This window comes from Protopterus annectens, chromosome 6.part1 (assembly GCF_019279795.1).
Source record: "Protopterus annectens isolate FY-2018-M chromosome 6.part1, PAN1.0, whole genome shotgun sequence".
Lineage (NCBI taxonomy): Eukaryota > Metazoa > Chordata > Ceratodontiformes > Protopteridae > Protopterus > Protopterus annectens.
The window spans coordinates 465891647-465916408 of record NC_056738.1 but is presented as its reverse complement, the minus strand read 5'-3'; the positions used below and the strand labels follow the sequence as shown (position 1 = coordinate 465916408).

Below are 24762 nucleotides of genomic sequence, written 5' to 3'. Positions count from 1 at the left end.
CATTAGCTACAATTTTTTAGGCCAGTGTGCAACAAGACCATCTGCTGCCACTGACACCTCTGTTTTTTTAATCACCTTAACTGAATCATCACTGAAGACACAGGTACACATTAATAGAAAAGAAAAACATATTAACATTTTTCCACTTCCATACATCACATATTATGAATAGTTTTTTCCTTATATCTGTTTTTCAGTCTGTCACTACATAAACTGATCAATTATTGCCTTCTCTTAAATCTCACCCCTCCTGAACATTATTCTGCAGGTACCATCGCCACAAATTTCATTTACTTCTATAAAATTGTTTATTCCCTTTTCTAAGGGTTTATATTTCAGTTTTTGTTATTTTACAATATTCAATATTTCAAATACAGTTTGTTTATATCTTGACTTACATTTTCTAGCAATTGCTTTTTTGGCAGACAAATTAAACCTAATACAGCCTTACTAAGTCTAAGTAATTCATATCCTGTGTCCCAGCTCAAAAGAATTATTGCTTCAGTTAGTCATTTGCTACACCAATATATCCGACAAGAGTACTCTATAAGGAATTTTTTAAATCTGCTAAATCAATGAATTCCCAAAAAAACATATTCCAAGTTATCACTTTCTTCTCCATCACACCTCCCATTTTGCCATCTATCGGAGGAAAAACTCTATGATGTCAATTTGGGATATAAAAATATCTACAGCAAACACTTCCAAGAAAAAATCCGAAACCTTCTGGACTTTGTTGCATACTTGGGAGCCATACGTATGTCCTTCCACTGTTCCCTTGTAAACTGCTTTTTCAGTCCGTCTTCCCTATCTTTTCTAACCTCCTCTGATTCCTACAGTTATCACACAATACTTTATCTGTCCTACTTATTTTATCCCTTATAAACATCAGCTTCTGTTCTAGATGATACTGCCAGACCATTCACTTAGGACTCCCCTCTATCACTTTTTCTTTGCCTATACTCTAGATAGCAATCCCTGGTAAGGAAGGCAGTCTCTAACTTGCAGTCCAAACTTCTTCTTGGCCTCATCTCACTCTATCTTTCCCACCAAAGTTATTTGCTCCCATTACCGTTATTCCTCTGCCAGTTTTTTCCAATAAATTCCAGCACACATGTGCCTTCTTTCCGTACTTGCAGTCATCCAGATTGGCAAAATGTCCTTTCTCCATTTATGTTTTGGCTGAGTTCTTAGAATACTCTCTGCAACTTTTATCAATATAATACTTTTGTATATTATTCTCTTTAAGGATCTGCTTCCAAAATCCCACTTTCTCCTTATATTGAACTCTCCCACTGCTTCATCATTATCCCTCTCCACTTTGAATTATATATTTCTACTTGTGTTAGGTTATAAGCCTCAACTGTGTATCTTTAAAATATCCCTTCAAATCAGGTAATATTAAACCACCTTGTTCTAGTGGGAGGATCAAATTATCCCACTTAACTCTTGCCCTCCTACACTCCCAGATAAATTAATTCACCTAATTACTGTCCACAACTTCTATTCTGACTCATAAAAATATACCTGACCCATATAAAATACTAAAGGGACTAAAACCATTTTACTGTTTGTACCTTACTATCCCTAGCCATAAAAAGGGCTTGCAGTTTCTCATTTTTTATATTATCTTTTGTTTAGTCTATTCCCACAAATTCTCAGCTGCAATAATAGAAGCCTTTTAATATGTACTCCTAAATATTTCATCTTATGTCCACATAAATATGGGTATTGCTGAACCGGGTCTATTTTCACATATTGAATAACAATTTCAGCGAATGTTGAAATCACTAAACACGCTTATCTTTGAAAAATAATTAATCGAATGGCCATAGTTGGCCAACAACCAGGAAGGACCGTGATGCATATGGTAAGCTAAAGAAACCCTTTTATAAATTTGCCCTATTCCCCAATGTAGTGCGATCTCAGAGTTGGTTACATAGTTAGTGCTGGTGTGGGGGCCAGAGCCCCCCACCTTGGTTAATAAAGAGTGTTTATTACTGTTCGGGATGTTGGCCAACTATGGCCATTCAATGAATTACTGACTGAATAAAAGCTACTATGCAATAAAGTAAAAAATCTTATTGCAGCCGACCGCAAATCCTATTTCTCCACCCTTCAAAATAACAACAAGACCAACCCCCAAAAATTCTGGAATGGCATCTCCATCATCCTCAATCCTGGTAAAAGAGATAGCCCCTGCCCTGACCCAAATGTCCCAGACCTCTCCTTAGCCACGCAATTTAACTACTTCTTTATTGATTCTATAGCCAAAACAACTTCCTTCCCCAACAAAGCTTCACTTCCACCTCCTCCTATCTCTCCCTCCCCTAACACTACCACCTCCCAACCCCCTTATCAAACTCATTCCTATCTCCGCCATATAAAAACTACTTCAGAAACTGAACCCATGCTCTAATGCCCCAATGACTTTTCTCATTCCTTCCCTCATATATGGAGCCCCACTTCTTACCAACCTTCAATCTTCTCTAAAAACAAATATTGCTGCTGATGCCGTCGCCTTTCCCATCTCCATTCTAATAAACCACTCAATCCAAGAAAACTATGTACCCGAACTCTGGACCAATCGCTATCTTATCCCCTATTTCAAAAGTTCTAGAAAAGTGTATCCACCTTCACCTTCTACCCTACCTCATAGACAGCCACCTACTTACCCCCATATAACATGGTTTTAGACCTGGCCACAGTACCACAACTGCTCTCCTCTCCTTCCTCGAAACCGTCAGCAAAGCCTGGGATTCTGGCTGTCTAGTATCCACCCTGCTTCTGGACTTATCCAAGGCCTTTGACACTGTCTCCCATGACTTTCTCCTATCTAAACTCTCTAATTTAAACCTATCCCACTCTTCTGTCAACTGGTTTTCTAGTTACATCTCTGACAGACAACAAGCTGTCAAATGGAAAAAAGCCACCTCCACCTTCCTTAATACATCTACAGGTGTACCCCCGGTTTCCATATTGGGTCCCCTACTGTTCAACATTTTCATAAATTACTTCCACCAGAACATTCCGAGTGCTAAACTGATTCAATATGCAGATGATTCTACAATCACCTGCTCTGCCACTTCCACCTCCACTCTCTTAAAACTAACTCAGGATGCTTTCTCTTATACCGAACATTGGAGAATAGACAACCACCTATTATTCAACGCATCAAAAAGTACCATTCTAGACAAGAACTTATTCTCCATTACTAGCCAAAACAATACCTCTCTCGAGGTAGCCTCCCACATAAAGCTTCTAGGAGTCCTTATTGATGAACAATTAAAATTTGATACCCACCTACTAATACAAAGAAAACCCACCAGAAACTAGGCATGCTCTATCGTCATAACCGCTCTATCACTCCCATTACTGAATTTGTACTTTCCAACACCTTCCTCATTCCTTCCCTCCTATATGGTGCCCCACTTCTTACCAACCTCCAATCTTCTCTAAAAACAAAGCTATCCTCCTGTTATAACAAAATTTCTAAGTTTGCTACCAGCTATAAATCCTCCTCCCTCCACTGCAATGCCCCTCACAAACTAAATTGGCTCGAACTTCCCAACCATCTTACCTATATTCAACTTACTCATGCCCATAAACTCATCTTTAATCCCTCCATCTGCCCCTCCCTTGCCTCCTCCTTCAAAATGCACCTACCCAACAGACTTCTAAGATCCAATAACCAGAATTTGCTTGAACTGCACAAGCCTGCTCAACCTCCAGGCTAACACCTACTATCCTTTTCCCTAGCTCGCCTCTGGAACTCCCTGCTACCTCCTATTCGTACTATAGACAACCACTCTACCTTTAAGACCCTGCTTCATTCCCATCTCAAAACTCTCTGGGAATGTTCCTGCTCTCATCCCACATGACTCACCTCTTTTTTTCCGCACTTCTCACACTCCTTTACTTCTCTCTTCATCATACTGAGCTTCTCTGACTACTACAATCTTCATTTCTGTCATTTACTCATACTCTTGCTCTATTTTTTCTTTTTCTTATTGTCCCACCCTTCTTATATTCAACAATTAACACCTCTTATCCCCATCCTACTTTAACTCTGCTAAGATTTCATGTAAAACTGTAATGCCTACCCTGTTATTTCACATTCTAACAAATTTAACAGGAATATGCACCAATGGCTTTTTCTTATTTTAATTGACATATTTGTGTGTGTGTGTGTGTGTGTGTGTGTGTGTGTGTGTGTGTGTGTGTGTGTGTGTGTGTGTGTGTGTAACTGCAATCGTAAATGTTTTATCATGTTATGTAATACCATCAGTCTTCAACAGTATTACATAAATGTAAATGCATTATCTTCATATTATATTGCTGTTCATGGAGCTTTTCTTCCCGGGACTCCATTGAAAATGGGCTCTTCTTGGCCCAATGGACTATCCTGGTAAACAAACTGTAAAATAAATAAAAAAATGTGTATATATATATATATATATATATATATATATATATATATATATATACATATATATATATATATATATATATATATATATATTCTTTTTATTTCAGCTGTTCCCATTAGGGGTCGTCACAGCGGATCATCTGTTTCCATTTCTTCCTGTCCTCTGCATCTTGCTCTGACACACCAACCACCTGCATGTCCTCTCTCACCACATCCATAAACCTTATCTTACGCCTTCCTCTTTTCCTCTTACCTGGCAGCTTCATCCTTAGCATCCTTTTCCCAATATACCCAGCATCCCTCCTCAGCACATGTCCAAACCAAAGCAATCTCACCTCTTTGGCTTTGTCTCCAAACTGTCCAACCTGGGCTGACCCTCTAATATACTTATTCCTAATCCTGTCTACCCTCTTAACATCTTTAACTCTGCCACATCCAGCTCTGATTCCTGCCTTTTTGTCAGTGTCACTGTCTCCAACCCATATAACATAGCTGGTCTCACTATCCTCTTGTAGACCTTCCCTTACACTCTTACTGGTACTCGTCTGTCACAAATCACTCCTGACACACTTCTCTACCCTTCCTGTACTCTCTTCTTCACCTCTCATCCACACTCACCATTACCCTGAACTGTTGATCCCAAGTTCTTAAACTCATCCACCTTCGCCACCTCTACTCCCTGCATCCTCACCATTCCTCTATCCTCCCTCTCATTCACACACATATATTCTGTCTTAGTCCTGCTGACCTTCATTCTTCTCCTCTCAAGAGCACATCTCTACCTCTCCAGGGTCTCCTCAACCTGTTCCCTACTCTCACTACAGATCACAATGTCATCTGCAAACATCATAGTCCACAGGGACTTCTGTCTGATCTTGTCTGTCAACCTGTCCATCACTATTGCAAATAAGAAAGGGCTCACAGCTGATCCTTGATGTAATCCCCACCTCCACCTTAAACGCATCTGTCACACTACCCTTTGTACATATCCCGTACCACTCTTACATACTTCTCTGCCACTCCTGACTTCCTCATACAATACCACAACACTCCTCTCTAGGCACCCTATTTTATATATATATATATATATATATATATATATATATACACACACACACACACACACACACACACACACACACACACACACACACACACACACACACACACACACACACACACTTTCAAGTGGCTGACTTGAAAAAAAAATCAGTACAAAGGCATTTTTTTACTCAATGCAATGTCTCTTTTCAAGTAATATTTTTCAAACTATTGCAGCTTACTATATCCCACTATTCTCTTAACACACACAACACACAGAAGTATATGCATTTTCAAAGAAAAAAATAAATACCCCTCCAAATAGAAGCAACAGCTTCAGACTGTCAGCTGCACACAAGGGCATAAAGCTTGTTAACCTTGCTAAATGTTTACTTTTTGGCCTTTGCTCATACCAAAGAAAATTATATGCACGAGTTTTTATCTTAATTCCCCTCCCAAGCATGGAAAATAGCTTGTGTATATTCAGTTAAATGTTAACTTATAAATTACATTCTTAAAAAAAGCTTCCTGACCAGACTTTAATAAATAGAATAAACCTATGTTTATCTATTATACCTTATAATACTGTAGCTGTCAGAATGACATTCACTTTTAAAACAAATCCTTTCCCATAGATTTTGCTTTTTCTTTTACTTCTTTACCTTCTACTCACTCAAAACTATCACCCACTTTCCCTTAAGAGTTGACTATTGTAACTCTCCAAGATCCATTGAGTGCCACTTAGAATGGACCCCCCCAATCAATGCTACAATTTCTTAACTTCTTGTTTTGCAAACCATTTTTACTTAAAACTAACAGTCCCCCCCTTTGCTTAATCTGAACTCATTAATCCAGTCATTCACTGATGTAGTTATTAGGAGAATGCTGTTGCCTTTTTTTTTTTTTTTTGCTTAAGCTATTCTAAACATTCTCAACCTCATCCCCTAGCAGTTGTAAAAAGCAGCACTGTTTTACTATACCCCGCTACATTCTACTCTTTCCTACATTGTATTACTTACATTACTATACATTTGTAAAGATTATTTTATCCCACTGTTACAAATGTATTGAATAATCACACAAAGGATCAATCCCCCCTACCCGTTGCAGTAGCTTTTCAATGCTTATTTAACATTTGATATTCTTTACATGTCATATGTTTTAAATCAAGAAACTCTACAAACGATACAATTTTATTTACAGTCACTTCTTCAGTCCATTTTGTCTTCTCCTGTGCAATAAAGACACAACATATGATTTACAGTACTAATAGCACAACAAACATCATTTCTAAAGATTTCTGCAACTATTACTTTTTTCCATTTCCACAGTATAAATACCTTAACATACAGTGGGACTAACACTTTAGAATTCTTTCACATATTCAACAAGTTCATTTTATTGCTGGTCTTCTGTTCTTCCCCTTCTCTAAATACTAAACACTGGGTTCAAATCCAGGATTCTGTCAATTATGTCAATTCATGGGCTGTTCTTTGTTGTTTCTTCATTTTCTTTTGGAAAATGGAAAAGGTTTCACTGAGACAGTCTGACTTTGACACCCTCCTTAGTGACAGATGGTTGAAAATCACAGCCCCTTCAGCTTGATGGGTTTGTTTTCTGTTGACTGACCTTTTTTTTTCTTTTCTTAACTCCTACCTACCTATTTCTAAGCCTGCTGTATCTCCATATATATCTTAACCACATAGAAATTATATTCTGAAGAGATGGATATAACAGTGAATATGACATAAGTCGCTCAACATCATTTGATTGCTGGAATAAATTGAATCTCCTCTCATCTTCTGAATATCAAATAATCACTTTCAACAGTCTGGTGTCCCTTATTTTCAACATTCTTCTGTCTCCTGCCACATTTTAGTCAGAAGGAACTCCTTTTGCTCATACATTTACATGTTTACTGAAATAGGTTTCTGCTGTTTTCCAAAGGCAAGACTTGGCGCATAACAGACACTGTTGAACTCTCAAAGTCCTGCTGTGGGACACCACTCTGCTTATTTGAATGGTCATAATACTAATACAGCCTGCTTACTCCATTTTCTCTGGGATGGAACAAAATCTCATGTTTTGTCTCCATGCTCTGACTTTGTGATACTATTTTGAAACATTTCTTCCTGGGAAGTCTTATTCTCAGGCATGCCTTCATTTTCAGTCTCTGACTTTGTGAATCAGTTCATCTGGGAGATTACTTTATGCTACCTCCATTTCTTCCAATCTTCTATCATGTACCCTTATGTAGTATTTTAATATATCACTTATGTTATACACCTCTGACTGAATTTGGTTTATTTTTCTTCTAGTTAGCAGGAGGCCATCTTCTGCATCATACTTGCAAATTTGTGTTTCCGGCTGATCAGGTGTAAGTTTTTTTTTGTTTTGTTTTGTTTTTTAACCAGAACTTTTCCTTCTTTTTTCACTGAGTTACTCTTACTCTTTCCAGATGTTTTACTTACTAACAACCAATGCATTTAATAAATAACCATTTCCTCCAAATTAATAACTTTTACCAGTTTTTCATCAATTTCTTGGTTTTCAGACTGGGATAGCTCTAATCAATGTGTTGCTTTGTCAGCTGCCATCTTGGAAGTCAATTAAATTTTATTCTCAGACCACCTTGATAGGAACAGTGGAACTGATTTTGAAGATATAAACTAAAGACAAGCTACAAAGGCATAGGAAATCTGTGGAGCAGGCTAGTCAATGAAAATGATAGCCCACTGGACATTCAGATAGGCAGGTGACAGCAAAGCCTTCAGTTAACTTTAACTATGCACTAAGACAGGATGTGGGATTACACATCATACTCAGGGGATCCAGTAACCACCACCAAACTGCAGAACAGCAATGCTAATTAAATGAATAAACGTATACAATAATGCTACAACACAGGCACAACCAAGAAACACATATTCTGCAAAAACTGTAAGACACCTGCTTAACAAGCCCAAGTAACTGTATGGAAATGTGATGCCAGATCACTCACTGGTGATAATGGTTTATGGACCAAACTGTGTGGTAACAAAAGTCAGGTACAGCATGAAGGCAGCAGCAGCTGGGACCTGCTATTTGCCTCTAGAAGGCAGTATGACGTAAATGCTGCATATATGACTGCCTGATGGTTGTGGACAAAGGATATTAACCTCATGTTACTCTGAATGCAAACCAAGCATGTAGCATGGAACATATGGAAGTGTGCACCCATTATCTCTGACTGCCCATAATGCAGTTGGAGAAGGCAACATATGCAAACCTACTTTCTGATGGCTGTCAAATGCTCACTGTCCTAATCCATGCATCAAACATGGCAGTGAGTGAATAATATACTGTGAAAAGACTATTGTTTCTGTAGAATGGCATTTACATTAAATGTTAGACTATATTAGTCCTGCATGTCATATGGAGATTAACTGAATAAACAGGTCACATGGCTTAGAAGTCAATGGGGTTAAGGAGGATTACAAAAAATGCATGATATATCCAGTCATTTAAAGAGAAAAACACAAAGCGACCATGAAATGTAAATTTACTTTAAGCATTTTATACTGAAGTACTGAAAAGCGAGTGTAGCTTATTAGAGTAAGGATGAAGTGGTATACATTTATTTTATTTATTTAATTTACTTATTTATTTGCAGTTTAACTGGGATAGTCCACTGGGCCAGACTGAGCCCTTTTTCAATGGGGGCCCAGGGAGAAAAGCTCCACATGAATACATATACAAAGCTGCAGACAAAAACAATTACAAAACAATTTTTAAAACAATACAATGTACAATTGCTTACAAAATTTATAGAGTATTATGACTAAAAAAAAACACTGGAGTTAATACAAGAATTTAGTTTGAGAAAGAAATAATGGTTTATATAGGTTGACAAAGTTATCGGAAAAAATAAATAGTAGGAGATAAAAGAGTTGGGAGAAAGTGAGCAAGGGTAAGGTGAGTGAGAGTGAGGAGTAGAATAGGAAAAAGAATACAAGATGGAGGTGGAGTGGAAGGTCTGGTGTATAGATTAGGAGAGGTGGGAGCAGGAGCATTCCCATTTGGGAGAGAGGTAAGAGTGAAGCAGGCTTTTGAAGGTAGAGGGGGATTGTGTAGTTCGAATGTGGGGAGGAAGGGAGTTCCATTTCCGTGCTAGGGAGATTTCTTTACTGAGGTTTAACTTACAGTAGCATTCCTTTGAAAAATATGTCAAGAATCAGAATTATTACTAAACTCCCAGACACACAACACACAAAGTTGACACATTTGTCCAAATGCAGTGCATCAGTTTGCACTACCAGTAACACAGGGTTAACTACTACTCTAGGTACAAGTTGTGTAGTAATGCACACACACACACACACACACGATCTGACAGCCCTTTCCATGATTACATCTGAAGGACGAACAATTAAGGGATGGCCTACTATAGAAATTCCTCCAACCACTGAATGAAAGATTTATTTTCTTGCTGTCTTCAACTCTCACCCTATTCCACATGGAGGGAATGAATGCTGAGAAATGCTACAGCTGATGGGTTAATCACCAAACAGCCATTATAACAAACAGAAGACAAAAAGACAAAGAATGTTCATTAAATCTACATTCTGAAAAATAACATCTCTATCATGAAAGCTCATTGTTAAATTTCAGGGATTTTAATTATCAATGTTCTGCAAGAAAAGTACATGCTTTATAACATATTACTAACAGATTGCTTTCTGTGTGTTCCATTTACTAGCACTTTAATGAAAAAAGTTTCACTGAAGTGTTAGAACGTACACAACTGCTTAAGGTTAGCATTTTACTACAAGCAAGAAAAAAATGCTGATACATAACAAGTTGCAACTTACCCAGCATTCTTGGAGTTCTGTGGTCCACATCGTTGAAGCTTCTTTACCAACATCTCACTACTGCGACGCAGGGTATCTCGAAGCTTGCCAATGGAACCACTCCTTCTTAAAGCTCCGCTACCATCCTGTAAACAAGATTATTGGGGGTCACGGTTTGGGGCACCAAAGGTTAGGCTAACACAGATGAGACTCATGCACAAATTCAAAATAAAATCCAAAGCTGGCATATTGCAGCACCTTCTTCTTGTTTGTTCAACTTACCTTAGCTTTGTCCTGACTAACACTGCAGAACACCTGTTTCTTTGGCTTCTTTAAGAAGGAAATCATTTTACTTTCTGCATTGCTGGTTATACTTGTGTCAGAGAGTCATGGATGGCTCCCCAAGCAGAGAAAAAGCAGCACAGGCACATTCATATTATCAAAAAACAGACTAAAAAAACACACTAAACTTCTTAAAAAAAAAACTGTCAAGGAAACCACGGCTAAACCACAAACTATGCATTAGTTGCTTTTACTCCAATGCACACTTTCATTTGGCTCTCTGGTCAAACTTCTTCTGGCAATGAAAAGGTAAATAAAACCATTACATTTAAAAATGTAATAAATAGGGTCACGTGTTTCAGAAACACCTATGGCAGTGTACAGGACTCACAATAATCAACCCAATTCCGCCCCATACATACATTCATTGCTGAACTAAAATCAAATAGTGGGCGGATACACCAAATCTCACTTCCGTTGTTTTACAACAGTCTTATTGAAGTAACCATTTAAAAACTTTGGGATTACATCACAAATATATCAGGCTCAAGTGGTATAAATTAAAACATAGTGCCTTATATCATTTTACATGCACAAATCCCATACATAAACAGTTATAGTAGCGCTATGTGATAGGTGTTACATTTCCTTTCGTTACGCTACATTCTCAACTTAATCCCTTCATAGCATTATTCAGGACTGGATAGAATAGATGAGTTACCATTACCTTAATAAAGCTTCACATATATATATATATATATATATATATATATATATATATATATATATATATATGCATTTACATATGCATTTACAACCCAGATATGCATGATCCTGACAGGGAGTCAGGACAGACATTTGAAAGTTGTTAACCCCAGACTTTGGAGGAGAGACATGGTGAACTCCAGATCCTGTAATAGGCAACTGGGAGAAGGTGCCTAAAGCAACAGGTAATTTAAATAAGGAAAAACTAAATGCCTTGGAGCCTGCAACAGGCAATCACAGGATCTAGGCATTATGTGAATACCTTGGGGCAGTAGAGAGGCCAAATGGCAAAGCACAGAACTGAAAATCCGAAGAAGAAACATAGAAATGTAAAAACTTCCTGGAGAGAGAGTGAATAGGAATATGAAGGTAAGCATCATTCAGATCCAAGGATACCAGAAAAGCCCAGGGTAGTACAAGAGGAAACAGGGCCTGAACAGTAAGCATATGAAAATAATGAACCTTGAGAAAGGTGCTGAGCAAAGAGAGATCCAGAATATTTCTCCAAATGACCCTTCATTTGAGAGACCAGGACCATCCTGGAGTAAAATTCCTTTCCTAATTGTGAAAGAGGGACAGGTTGAATAGTTCCCTGATCCACCAAGTTCCCAAGGACCTCCAAGAAATGAGGAAGCTGTTCCAGAGAAGGCTGGGGAATCCTTGAAAAAAGGAGGGAGAGACTTCCACACCTTGTAGTAACCCTGACAGATCACAGATAAATCCCACAAATACAAGGTGATGATATGCCAGTTTGGAAGACGGAGGGAAAACCCAAAGGGACCAAGGAACCTGACCACGGGGTGGGGTTTTAGGGGGAAGGCAAGATGTCAAAGAGAAGCAGGCTTGTCAGATAAAGGAGGCTTCTAAGCCACAGGAGTCTGAGAAGACTTAGCAGAAGGAGCTTACCCACCACCCTTCCTGTCTTTGTTGGCCTGGTGAGGCAGTCTGTGAACAAAGGCAGGCCTAACAGGTTAGTTCCTCTGGAACCTAGGGACAGAGGACACAGAAATATGTTTAACATCCTGCAAAGCTTTACCTTTGTCCTGATGGGACATAAACATATCATTAGCAGCAGCAGTCCCAAAGAGATTTCATTATCCAAAGGAGCATCTAGCAACTTGGCCTTAATGTCTTCAGGTAAAGACTACAGGCAAAGCCAAGAATAATGCCTCATAACAGACCCATGACCCAACTTTAGAGGATGCATCAGCAGCATCATAGCTACACTTGATAGAGTGACGAGCCACCTGAGAGGTAGAACTCAAAACAGATAGATTAGAAGATTTTGCTTCAGATTCAGGGAGGTCAAAAATAACCAGACAAGCCTGGGCAATCAAGCCCAAAGTAAATGTGGTCATGTGGGTTTGGCAACTGATGGCCTGAAAGGCCCAAACAGAAGCAGTATAAACCTTCACACCAATTATTTCCATTGCCCTACTATCCTTACTTGAATTCAGAAGCTTGGAAGAGGGCAAAGCTTTAGAAGGCTTGCCAGAGGAGACTGGAACCACAGCAGGTTCAACAGAAGGAAACTTAAAATAAGAATTGACAGTCCTCAGGAACCTTACAGAACCTTCTCACACTGACAATTTCTCTTCTTGGATGACATGAACTCTAGGTAATCAAAAAAGAACAAAGCCAAAAGAAAAAGAAAAAAGACCCCAATGAGGCACTTATGTGATGGCTAGGTATTCAGCACAGCAAAGGGGGTTTAGACCAACAAGCAATTATGACATCTGGATTGCAGCAAAATAATTCGGGTCTATGTTAAATCATCGAATGCTTAAAAAAAAACGAACGATGATTTATCAAACCAATGTAAGCGAAAGCTTACAATCTCAAATGCTTAGAACAGTGACTTTTTTCCAAAGGAAAAAAAACTGCTGTTCCACAAAAAAAAAAAAAAAAAATTTTTAAAACATTACATAAAGTGGGGGGCTGTGCCCCCCACACCCCCCCTACTTAAATATACCAACTCCAAGTTCGCACTACAGTCATGAAAATGGCAAAGTAACGGAAGTGGCCAAGCAATTTCTTTCCCAGGGAAAGAATTTGCTTATATGCCATTTCGCTATTTTGCCTTTTCATGCTTTCAAGTTCGATTAAGACACATTTGAAAGAATGAGACTTCCATAATTTAACAGGAACCGAATACTTCTGGGTAACTGCGTCCGTATGTCACCTTTATGCCCTATGTCCTGTACAGGGAACATACTAGTGACGTACGGTGGGCATTCAAGATCTAAATGCTTTGGTATACTGGCTGGACATTGGGCTAGCCTTTGCAGGCGATCCCTAATGTGAAGAATACTGCAACAGTGGATACAGAAGACATCAAATGGGCCATAAAGCACTGGTTAGCTTGGGGGGGGGGTGACTACCAAGAAGTTAAGTACTCACCATAACATTCAATGGATGTAGTCCATCTCGCCTCACATTCTTACCCATGGGTTCGGAGCCGAATGTCGGCTCCAACTCGGCCAAAACTTTTCTAGCTCAAAGTCTTCTATTGGCTGGGCAACGATGGTATCCCATGCTGCACTGCTTTCTATCCCCAGATCTAGCTTGCTGCGAGCACCAGCACTCATTCTCCATGCATAACAACACCTAAGGAAAGGAAGAACAAACCAAGAATAAAGGGAGCTCTGAAACCAGACCTAACCTCCATATCCTCCAGGACGGGGGAAGGAGGGGGGGTGAGTAAGAATGTGAGGCGAGATGGACTACATACATCGAACGTTATGGTGAGTACATAACTTCTTGATGTTATGTAGTCCAATCTCACCTACATTCTTACCCATGGGACAGCGTCCCCAGCACCTAAATCCTGGGAGGCTCAGTGCAAAATACTCCTGAGCAACGTGGAACCAAAGGAAGACCTGCCCCTAGATACCACATCTAACTTGTAATGAGTAACAAAGGTGTGAGGAGATGCCCAAGTAGCCGCAGCACAAATATCATCCATAGACAATCTGGCCTGAAAAGCTGTAGATGTAGATACAGACCAGGTAGAGTGAGCCTTCATCGGGAATGGTAAATCTTTACCCCCTGAGGAATAAATGAAAGAAATGCAACCTGAAATCCACCTGGACAACGTGACTTTGGAAACAGGAGACCCAATTCTGTTTTCCAAAAAGGAAACAAACAACTGATCAGATTTTCTGAGGTCTTTCGTTCTGTGTAAATAAAAATGTAATTGTCTGTGCACATCCAATTGATGAAATTTGAATTCTGCCTTGTTTGAAAACTGGGGAAAAAACACTGGCAATTCAATAGATTGGTTAAGGTTACTGACTGACACCACTTTGGGAAGAAAAGAGGGGTTTGGTCTGAGAGAAACTCTGTCCTTATGAAAAATCAAATAAGGGGGTTTGATTGATAAAGCTTGAAGCTCCGACATGCATCTGGCTGGCGTGATGGCTATTAAAAAGACAGTCTTCCAAGTTAAGAATTTTAAATCGCAAGTGGCTACAGGCTCAAAGGGGGGTGAAGTAAGACCCTGTAGAACAAAATTTAAGTCCCAATGCATAACAGGTTCTGATACCGGAGGATGAAGTAACAATGTGCCCTTCAGGAAAGCAGGAAAGCCTTACAGAGTCGAAAACCTCCTCCATTTGCTGAAATAAATCTTCCTGGTTGAGGGCTTATGACAGGAAGATAAAATATGAACCACCTCCGGTGAAAAATGATGAAGCCTAACTAAAGACGGAAGTGGAGTAGCCAGGCTGTCAACCGGAGGGTCCGAAGGGAGGGATGGAGCTGCCCTGACATGTGTGTCAGTAAGTCTGGTTGTGGGTCCAGAATCCAAGGAGCATCCATGAGATAGGGATGGAGAAAGGGGAACCAAATTTGACGAGGCCAGTGTGGGGCAATCAGAATCATTCTGCTTCCCCAAGGATTGCGCTTTCTGAATAAACTTTGACAGCAAGGGGACCGGAGGGAAGGCATATAGTACACCGGAGGGCCAATCGTGGACTAGGGCGTCCCTGGGTGACTCCCCCTGAGGGGGGATCAACGTGAAGTAGCTGCTGCATTTGGTGTTGAGGAGGCTGGCAAAAAGGTCACAGCAAGGCTGACCCCACCTGCGGAAGATCTGTTCCACAACTTGACAGTTCAGGAACCACTCGTAAGGCATCAGAATAGCTCTGCTTAGCCTGTCTGCGATCACATTGGACTTCCCCGGAAAGTGCGTTGCCACCAGAAAACGTTGAGAAGACACTGCCCACTGCCACACTCGCATGGCCTCTCTGCAAAGGGGGTAAGACTTAGTTCCTCCTTGCTTGTTTAGATACCACACCACTGACATATTGTCGGAGTGGATTGCAATAGTCCCGAGAGGAAGAAAACTCTAGAGTGGTTGCAACGCTAGTAGCAAAGCTCTCATCTCCAGGACATTGATATACAGATGCATCTCGTGCTCTTGCCACGTGCCTTGGACTGTCCTGCCTAGATAATGCCCCTCCATATGGGAGGCATCCGTGGTCACTGTGGCAACCGGGGGCACAGGAACGAAGGGCTTACCCGCATTGAGGTTGTCGGTGCAAAGCCACCAACTGAGATCCTGTTTGCACCTAAGTAGAATAGGGTGAGAAAGTGGAAGATGTTGAAGGGACCACTGGGCAAAGAGTAGCCACTGAAGGAGCATCATATGTAACCTTGCCAGAGGGACTACCATAATTGTAGCAGCCATCGTCCCCAAAAGTTGGAGGACCCATCTTGCTTTTGCTCTTCTCAGAGGAAGCAGGGCGTGAACTTGTTGTTATAGGACTCTGATTCTTTCCTGTGGTAGAAATGCCCACATGAGGACGGTGTCTAGTTCGGCGCCTATAAAAGTGACACGCTGTGAGGGCAACAAGGCAGAATTTTCCCAGTCCAACGTGATGCCCAACTGTTGACAAAGGTTGATAGTAGCGTCCCTGGTCTGAAGTAGTAGATGCCTGGTGGTGGCAGTAAGGAGCCAGTCGTCCAGATATGGAAACACTTGGAATCCCTGACGTCTCAGGTGAGCAGTCACCACTACCATGCATTTGGTAAACACCCAGGGGGCTGTGGTGAGACCAAAGGGCAGGGCTCAAAACTGAAAATGACTGGCTCCCAGCCAGAAGCATAGGTGACTTCTGGATGCCCTGTCCATCTTTATTTGGTAGTAAGCATCATTGAGGTCTATGGAGCACATCCACACTTCTTTTCCCAACAATGGGAGAATAGACTGCAATGTGACCATTTGGAACTTGGACTTTTGCACATGGGTGTTCAATCGACTGAGATCCAATATGGGTCTCCGGTCCCCTGTCCTTTTCAGCACCAAAAAGAATCTGAAGTAAGTCCCTAATCTGATCTGGTCTGGTCTGAGGGGACACGTTGGATGGCTCCTTTTTCTAGCAGCTTTGAAACTTCTGAAGCTGCGTAATCCCTTTGACTGGGTGGAACATCCAGGATTTTCTTGACTGGAGGGGGATTCGACGAGAAGGGAATGACATATCCTCCGGAAATTATTCGTAGAACCCATTGGTCCTGGGTGATGTCTTGCCAGGCCTCTGGGTATAATGAGATTTGACCCCCGACTGGCTCCGGAAACGCACAGTCGGGCCTCCCATCAGGAGCGACAGTAGGGAGAACCACGAAAGGAATCATGGTCTCCCGAGTTGCGGGGGCCTCCTCTGCCCTAGAGTGGCGTCTCCCTGAATAGCCCCCCCCCTCCCTTGCCTCTGGAGGGGGGCTCACCTTGTGCACCGGGAAAAAACCTCTGTGATTTCCTGAACCACATTTTGCCCCCCCTCTGGGCCTTGGGATAAGGCCTAGAGGGAAGGGAAAAACGGACTCCTACGGCAGACAGAGTCTTACCCTCCTGCTCACACCTGGTGAGAGTGTCTTTCACCTTGGTTACGAACAAGGAGGAACCATCAAAAGGGGCGTCGGTGAATGAAGACTTGAAGGCCTCCACGAAATGACAAAGGCGCATCCAGGCCTGCCTCCTAAGAGCAACTCCTGAACTTGCTGCCCTACTCGCTCCCTCGGCTGCATAGGAGATTAGCCTCATGTAGGAGTTTGCAATGGAATTGAGGGTAGACATCTGAGCGTTGACCGTCTGAGCCACCGCCTCAGAAACGTTACCAGTGAGAGAATCTCCAAGCTCCGTGAGGAGATCTCTCTGGAGCCGTGTAAAGTGTGACAAATAATTCAGTGACTGTAAGGTAAAGGTCGCTGAAGAGAAAGTATGCTTCCCATACCAATCCATGGTCTTAGACTCCTTGTTAGGGGGATGGACGGTGGAAGAAGTCTCGGCTAATTCCTTCTGAGTGGCAGGTGCCACCACCATGGGATCCACAGGGACTCCCTTGGACAGAAATTCTTTATCAGGAGGACCAGACAAAAATTTATTGGGTCTCCTGGGGACTGGTTCCACAGAGTCAGGGGTTTCACACACCCTTTGACAAACCAAATCCAGAAGCTCGAAGGGTGGAGATACCCAGGAGGTGGAGGGCTGAGCACCAAAGGCCTTCAGGAAGACAGACTCCTCCTCGGAGGGGGCTTTGGATGGCCAGTCACCTCTTTGTCTCAAAATCTCTAGGATGTCAGAGAAAGAAACATCCTCAGAGGATGACTTGGGGGACCCCTCCGATTCCTCGAGGTTGGTGTCTGATGTGAGAGACTCATCCTGGGAATCTATTGCTTCCTCTTGCACATCTTCTTTCTGGGTGGGTCCTCAGGCACAAACTCTGAGGGACCCTCAGAAACATGCGGACCACTCGTGGGGGTACCATGGGGCTCCGCTGTCTAGTGATAGATGGCAACCAGAGACCTGCACCGGTGTAGTAGAGGACAGAATGACCGACCCGCATGATGCTGCTGACGACCTGGCCAGCACACTCCGCATGGCCTCGAAGGCTGGTCTCCCCCGAGTGCGAAGAATGACCAGCCTCCGAAGCCACGACAGGAGTCGGACTTCCCCGCGCTTAAGCACCGAGAGGGAAACTAGGAGCAGAGAGGTGTCCCGAAGCCTCTCCCTCACGTCCGACCGAAGAATCCTGAGTCCTGAACCCCGTGCACGGCGCCGACAGAGTCGGAGCTGACGGCACTGATAAGCAAAGTGGGGCTGTCGGAACTGACCTAGGGACATCATGCGGAGCCGAGCACTCCAGCTCCGAAAGCTGTGGTGTGCTCAGAGGAGGAAGTATCGAAGCAGGTTGAGGGACTGGTTCTGGAGCCAACTGGGTCGGAGCCGAAAACAATTTTGCCAGAACCGGTGACTGAAGGAGTCTCTGCACCACTCTATTGATGTCCACATCTGATAAGGTCCTGGAGGATTTAGAGGATAGGGAAGGAGATCAAGACCTCCTCTCCGAAGGTGACCTGCAACGAGGGGATACTGGCCTAATCCTAGGCAATCAGCTCCAAACAAGTTCCAACAAAACTGGAGCCGAAGCAGGTTCCATTGCAACCGACACTTACTGTGGCCCCGAGGACAATGGAGCCGAGGATGTCAATGCAGACTTTGCTATTTTCTCCGGTGGCTCCGAGGAGACTGATGGAGCAAGAGATCTCTTTTTGATTTAGAAGATTTAGTCTTAGAGCTGGAAGCACTCTCCAGACCCTTCTCGAAGGAGAGTTTTAGAGGTCCCTTCAAAATCAATTTATTCCTCCTTTCCTGAAGAACCCACAGACTAAAAGCATGGCAGAAGCTACAGGACTCCTGGAGAAGAATCGCTCCCAGACAATATACACAGATGGAGTGTCCATCGGTAATGGACATTTTGTAACTGCACCTAGTGCACTTCTTGAAGCCCGAGGGCTTGTACTCCTTAGTATGCTTAGACATAGTAACCAACACTAAAAAGGCACCAAGACAATCAAACACTGAAAAAAAGGACCAACGTTCAAACAGTCACAATGGCGGGAAAAACTACAACACACAAATACCACAAGATCTCTAAGATAAACGATCCTAGACACAAACACAAGGAAGAAATGCTAAGACCCCTAATTTAAACGGTACTTAGACCTGGAAACTCAAAACACAAATAAAGCAAGGGGACAGACTAGGTCCTATAACTGAAACGGGCCTAGCCCGCTGGAAACAGCTAGTGGGATACCACAGAAAAAACGATCCAAAACACAATTTTTTTACAAGACAAGACAAGAACACACAATAACTATTAAAATAGCTTTTTGTTTGCAACAAATTTCTCTGATAAGGAAGAAAAAGGGTACTTGGCCACAGCCAAGAGCGAGACCACGTCCGAGCTACACGAGTGGCAAATGAGATCTGGGGATAGAGAGCAGTGCAGCATGGGATACCATTTTAGCCCAGCCAATAGAAGACTTTGAGCTAGAAAAGTTTTGGCCGAGTTGGAGCAGACGTTTGGCTCCGAACCCATGGGTAAGAATGTAGACGAGATTGGACTACATAACATCAATTATTCATAAAGCAATGGCAACTGTAACGTAGATATTTGCTTTAATTCTAAATTTGGTAATGTCCAACTCATTTCGAAAATGTGCTGGATAGTCTTTTATAGTTAGCTGGGACTAACTAACCAAAAGCTTTAACAGTACAATCAAAACAAATGCATTTCAAATGGACATGATGCAGAAGTATTTATCACAAAATCCGGAAAGGAAAAAGTGAAATTACATTTTCCTGAAAAACTAAAATATGTCAGAAAAATAAATACAAAATATCCAGCTTTACATAAAATGAGTACTATGATACTTTGAAGACATCACAATTAGGGGTTATGCAAGCCTGCATTTGGTGGATACATATATTAGGTTATGTTTCAAACACAATTTGCCATTTATAAGTAAAATACATGGAAATTATAGATGGCTACTCAGGTATATACTGTACTCAAACTTTCATTCCTGGTATAAAGATTTACATGCAGCTTTATGCTAAATTTACTGAGCCATTTTGTCCCTTTTTGGTGGTGTACTTTCAATGACAGAAAACATCAGTTTTACGGATAAACATTCATATGTTTTACCTTGCAAACAGTTCCAAATGAGCACAAAATATACTGCATTTGACACATGGACTGAAGATGCACACCTATCTTCAGAGAAACAAAAATTAAGGAGTTATGCAAATTGTCACAATAAGGATTGTGCAGGCCTATACTTAGTGCACCCACACCTGAGACATTACCTCATACAGAACCATAAATAGATGAAGTTGTAGCTGCCGCCTGACTAGTCAAAACACCAGACCAATCAAAGAAAAATGTAAAAAATGCTTTTGCAGGGGTGCAATCCCCCCTTCACCCTTAAACTTTACATAACCTAATTCCAATGTTCCTGAACCTATTAGGCAATGGGAAAAATACTTTATATTAAAAATTAAGCAATTGTTCAATGTATCAGGGTTCAGTGGCAGACCTACCTTTGTAAAGATGAGTTCCCGTCTCAAAAATTGTGAAATTTCCTAGGGATTTTCAGGGAGTTGTGTGTGAACACTCAGTTATATAATACACAAACTATTACACCATGTTTAAGAATTTACAAGGCAGCTCCACAATGAAGGTGATTGTGCCATTCTGGCTATGCCATTAAAGGCATACTTTGGCAAATACATATCTGCCCATCAGTGCCTGAAACTTGGCTACTGTCATCTTCCTTCTTAATCTTTGTACTGCATGACAATCCCTCCCCCAAGAATTTTGCATATTAAAATGGAACTCCCTGTTTCAAAGTACATCAACATGTCTGGTCATGAGCATTTAAAGAGCTGCTTTGTGTAATCCATGGTTTGAACCCCTCAGCCACCACTTGTCTACTGTGTAACTATAAGCAATCACAACTAGACGGTGCTATGGGGCAACTGAGGAAACTGGACTACGTTCCACAGTGATACCCCGGACTGCATGAACCACTTAAATTGCATAGCTATGTTGTACAGTCCCTAAACAACATAGTCACAGAAAAGGCATTCTTTCTTATCTTGGTTCCTTGAAGTAGGGCAACTTGAATACTGTGTCATTTAAGGCAAGCACTACACGTCTGTGCTTTCAATGGGCATGCTAACCACAAAATCCTTTTTTCGGATGAGATGTTAATCTTCACTCCCAATTGCTTAAGGTGATGGCAGCTCAAATGGATGTAGAAGATCCCACATCAAATACTGAAGAGAGGAGAATTTCCCCACTGCCCCGGCCTAATTTCCCCTAGTCAGTATAAATACCACCTCATGTCTTTCCTGAAAAAGTGGACACTGGCCTAGTAGGACTAACCTGGTCAATAATATAGGTTAATAGGCAAGTACTAAGCTAACTGCCCTTGTAGGCCAATTTAAGCCTAGCCAATGTCCACTGGTGAGAATCAAACCTTGTATCTCTTGTCCCTGAGGTAAGCACCTGAACCACTATGCCAATCCCCAACCTAAGGTTATTTAGCGACTTGGCCTAGTAAGGCTAACCTGGTCAACAGAAAATAAATAAAATAAAATATTCTAAGTAAATGCAGGTGCAGTACAACAAATATTTGCATTACAAGGGTTGATTATGATTCATAAGGTGCACGCTGGAAATGCTGGATCAGAGTCTGAACCATAGTCTGCTGACTAAACTGATGTGCTACTAGAAGTGGGGCATATGAAGGAATATATGTTTCAGGTGAAAAACTAGGTCAGGAGACATGAGACAAATGCCCTAATATACAATAGGAACCCATAAGCAACTACAGCTGTGCAAAATCTTACTCTCTTTAAGTGATCCGAGGTATTTAACACATTTACTATGCTATAATGAATATATAAAATTATATTTCTTAAAAAAACTTCTAGCCTTCAGACAGAAAATGTGGATGAGCTTCTAAACAGGAAGTTTCCACATTAAAATGGAACAACCTTTGTATTTGTCAAAAACAGGTTATAAGACTTAAAAACTAAAGACTACTTGAACCTGATCAATAAAGCAAGATGGTCTTTTCTTGTAATCAAGCCCTGCAGTTAGCTGTACAATGTAATCTTTCTAGTAAAGGTCATTTTGACCCAGTTCTCTGCAGAAAATATATGCCAGCAAGGTCCAAGTGAAATCATGACTGCTTTAAAGAAAACAGGTCTCCCTCTAGCAACTGCTTAATGAAAAAAGAGTATTTATATGAATAATTATGTTTAATGACTATGGTCTTATGTTTCACACTCAAAAGACACGCACGTGTATTTCAACTATTTTGAATAAAAGCATCTGTTTATACAATTAAAATAATTCATTGGTATCTACAGTTATACTTAAAGGTACCTCACAAGAATTAAAATGTTGCCATCTTAATATATACCTAGTGTAAGGCCAGTACACAGCTGAGTGTACTAAAGGTAAACTAAATTAAGAGCTTGTTTTAATACTTACAACATCCATTCCTTACATCCAAAAGAGGATTTAAAGCAAGCCTCTCAAAACAAGTGTATTATAATGGAATTATACCATATATTCATGAAAAGTCAACAGATGAAAGCTGCAACTGAATTTGTCACAGTCTACAATTTTAAAAGTCTACTCTAACTCTTCAGTTTGTACCTTTGATAAAAAATGTTGTAGAATTTCCAGACAGAACTGGTTTGTTCGGATCTAAAAGGAATATCGGTAAAGATGTAGAAAAGCAAAAGAATGCTGACACTGATAAGGATAGAATATTCTGTTTAACAAGTCACTGTGTAAAAGACATCTACCCAAAAATCTGACATGGAATAAAATAATCTAGCCAGGAATGTTGAAAAAGGGAGTTTTACCGGAGACTATAATATTCTTTTGCATTTTCTTTGATCAATGATGTATCAGCCAGGGTGTTAAATCCCACTACATACTCTCTTTGCAAATGTAGTATTAATTTTGCAGCACTGGGACAAAAATGTTGAATTTCCTTCTCTCTCAACACATTCAAAATGTTGTCTATTATTTTTCCAAGAATGATAGCTGGGAGTGGGGAATGGGTTTGGTAAAACATTTCTTGAGTGTGTAAAATACATGGCGTTGGTAAATACTATAAGCAACATCAGGCCGGGTCTATATTAGAAGACTGGAAGTTTAAAATCGCGAATGCTCTAAAGAGTGAAAATGCTGGACCTCGAAGTGCATTTTTTCGAGATCGCAGTACAGTGAAGATCGGAATATTTGCCCTTTCCTCAATGTAGTGCGATCTCGGAGTTGGAATATATATTTAGCAGAGGGTGTGGGGGGCACAGCCCCCCACAATAATGATTTCAAGGTCTGGCATTTTTACTCTTTAGAGCGTTCGCAATTTTAAACTTTCGCAATATAGACCCCATAAGGCCTAGTAGAGTTACTTGAGAATGCCCACTTTGGAAATAAATCAATGTGACAGAGCATTTTAAGCTTCCTCTCCGTTGCAAAGGAAATTCTCAAAACAGTTCATGACTGAAACTGCAACTGACTGACTGCATTATCTGTAACAAAATTCTGTGTTTGACAACTACAGAAACTTTTAAATAAAATAAATACATTTAAAAGGCCACACTACCTTGGAGTAAAGGGATTACATAATTTTGCTGGAATCCGATGTACTCCCTCCAACTCCAAGGTACTACAACTCTCTGAGACTTCTGATGAAGTTCTAAATATAATGAAGAATGAAAGTGCTTAAATCATTTTAATGGCTCTACCTGTTTTGCGTAGAACAGATTTTCTACAGCAACTCTCTGAGGCTGTCCATCCTCCAAAATGGAAAGTGCAGGGGACTACCATCATTACATAATTTTACATGCACATTGTAAAACTGTTCAAAGCTTTCATATTGCAAGATTATTTCTGATAGTTAATGTTTGTTACTCTGAAATTCAACTGTAAAGTGATAGATCATATGTAGTGCATCCCCAAAGCAAGATGTGCCAGTACTGAATTTCGGTACTTGCGTATTATCACAACCAAATTACAAGCATGAGAAGCGGCTCCTTTCCAAGCCGTTCTCCTGTCAAAATATGTACTGAAACCTTCTTGGGAACTGTGTGTGTGTCACTGACCTGTCATTATGTTTGAGTTAAAAAGGTCAAAGGTTTAAATTTACAGGAGAGTAGTATTACATTACAATGCAAATCGTAATGTTTCACACGCAACACTATCAATGGAAAATGCCACAAGTGTTTGACTTATTAGGAAAGACTGTGAAATTCAAGACCTGTCAGCATTTCCGTTATTCATCGTTTGAGTTAGCTACTGTATAGTGTATATAAAGATAGCTACTTGAATTAGTGGTCAGGACTGTTTGTGCAAGTGCAGCAAACAGTAAGTGGTTTGTTATTTTACAGCTTTTTTATGTCAGCAGTTGAAGTACGCTTAAATATCTTGTCATGCATGTACGGTGTTCTGTCCGCATTGAATTGACAATCTGAATTGATAGTTAAGCATATATTGTACACCCTAAAGCATCTGGATTAGGTGGTGGCTGTCAAACTGTTTGTAGAAT

General features: G+C 40.8%; 1 protein-coding gene across 1 annotated transcript in view; it reads right to left on the bottom strand.

Moving 5' to 3' along the window:
• KLC2 (kinesin light chain 2) overlaps nt 1-24762 on the bottom strand; it is a 1052962-nt gene that overhangs the window by 81483 nt on the left and 946717 nt on the right. Inside the window, exon 15 of the mRNA XM_044075888.1 lies at nt 10321-10445. Within this exon, the coding sequence (XP_043931823.1) occupies nt 10321-10445 (125 nt within the window). The remainder of the gene's footprint in view (nt 1-10320; nt 10446-24762) is intronic.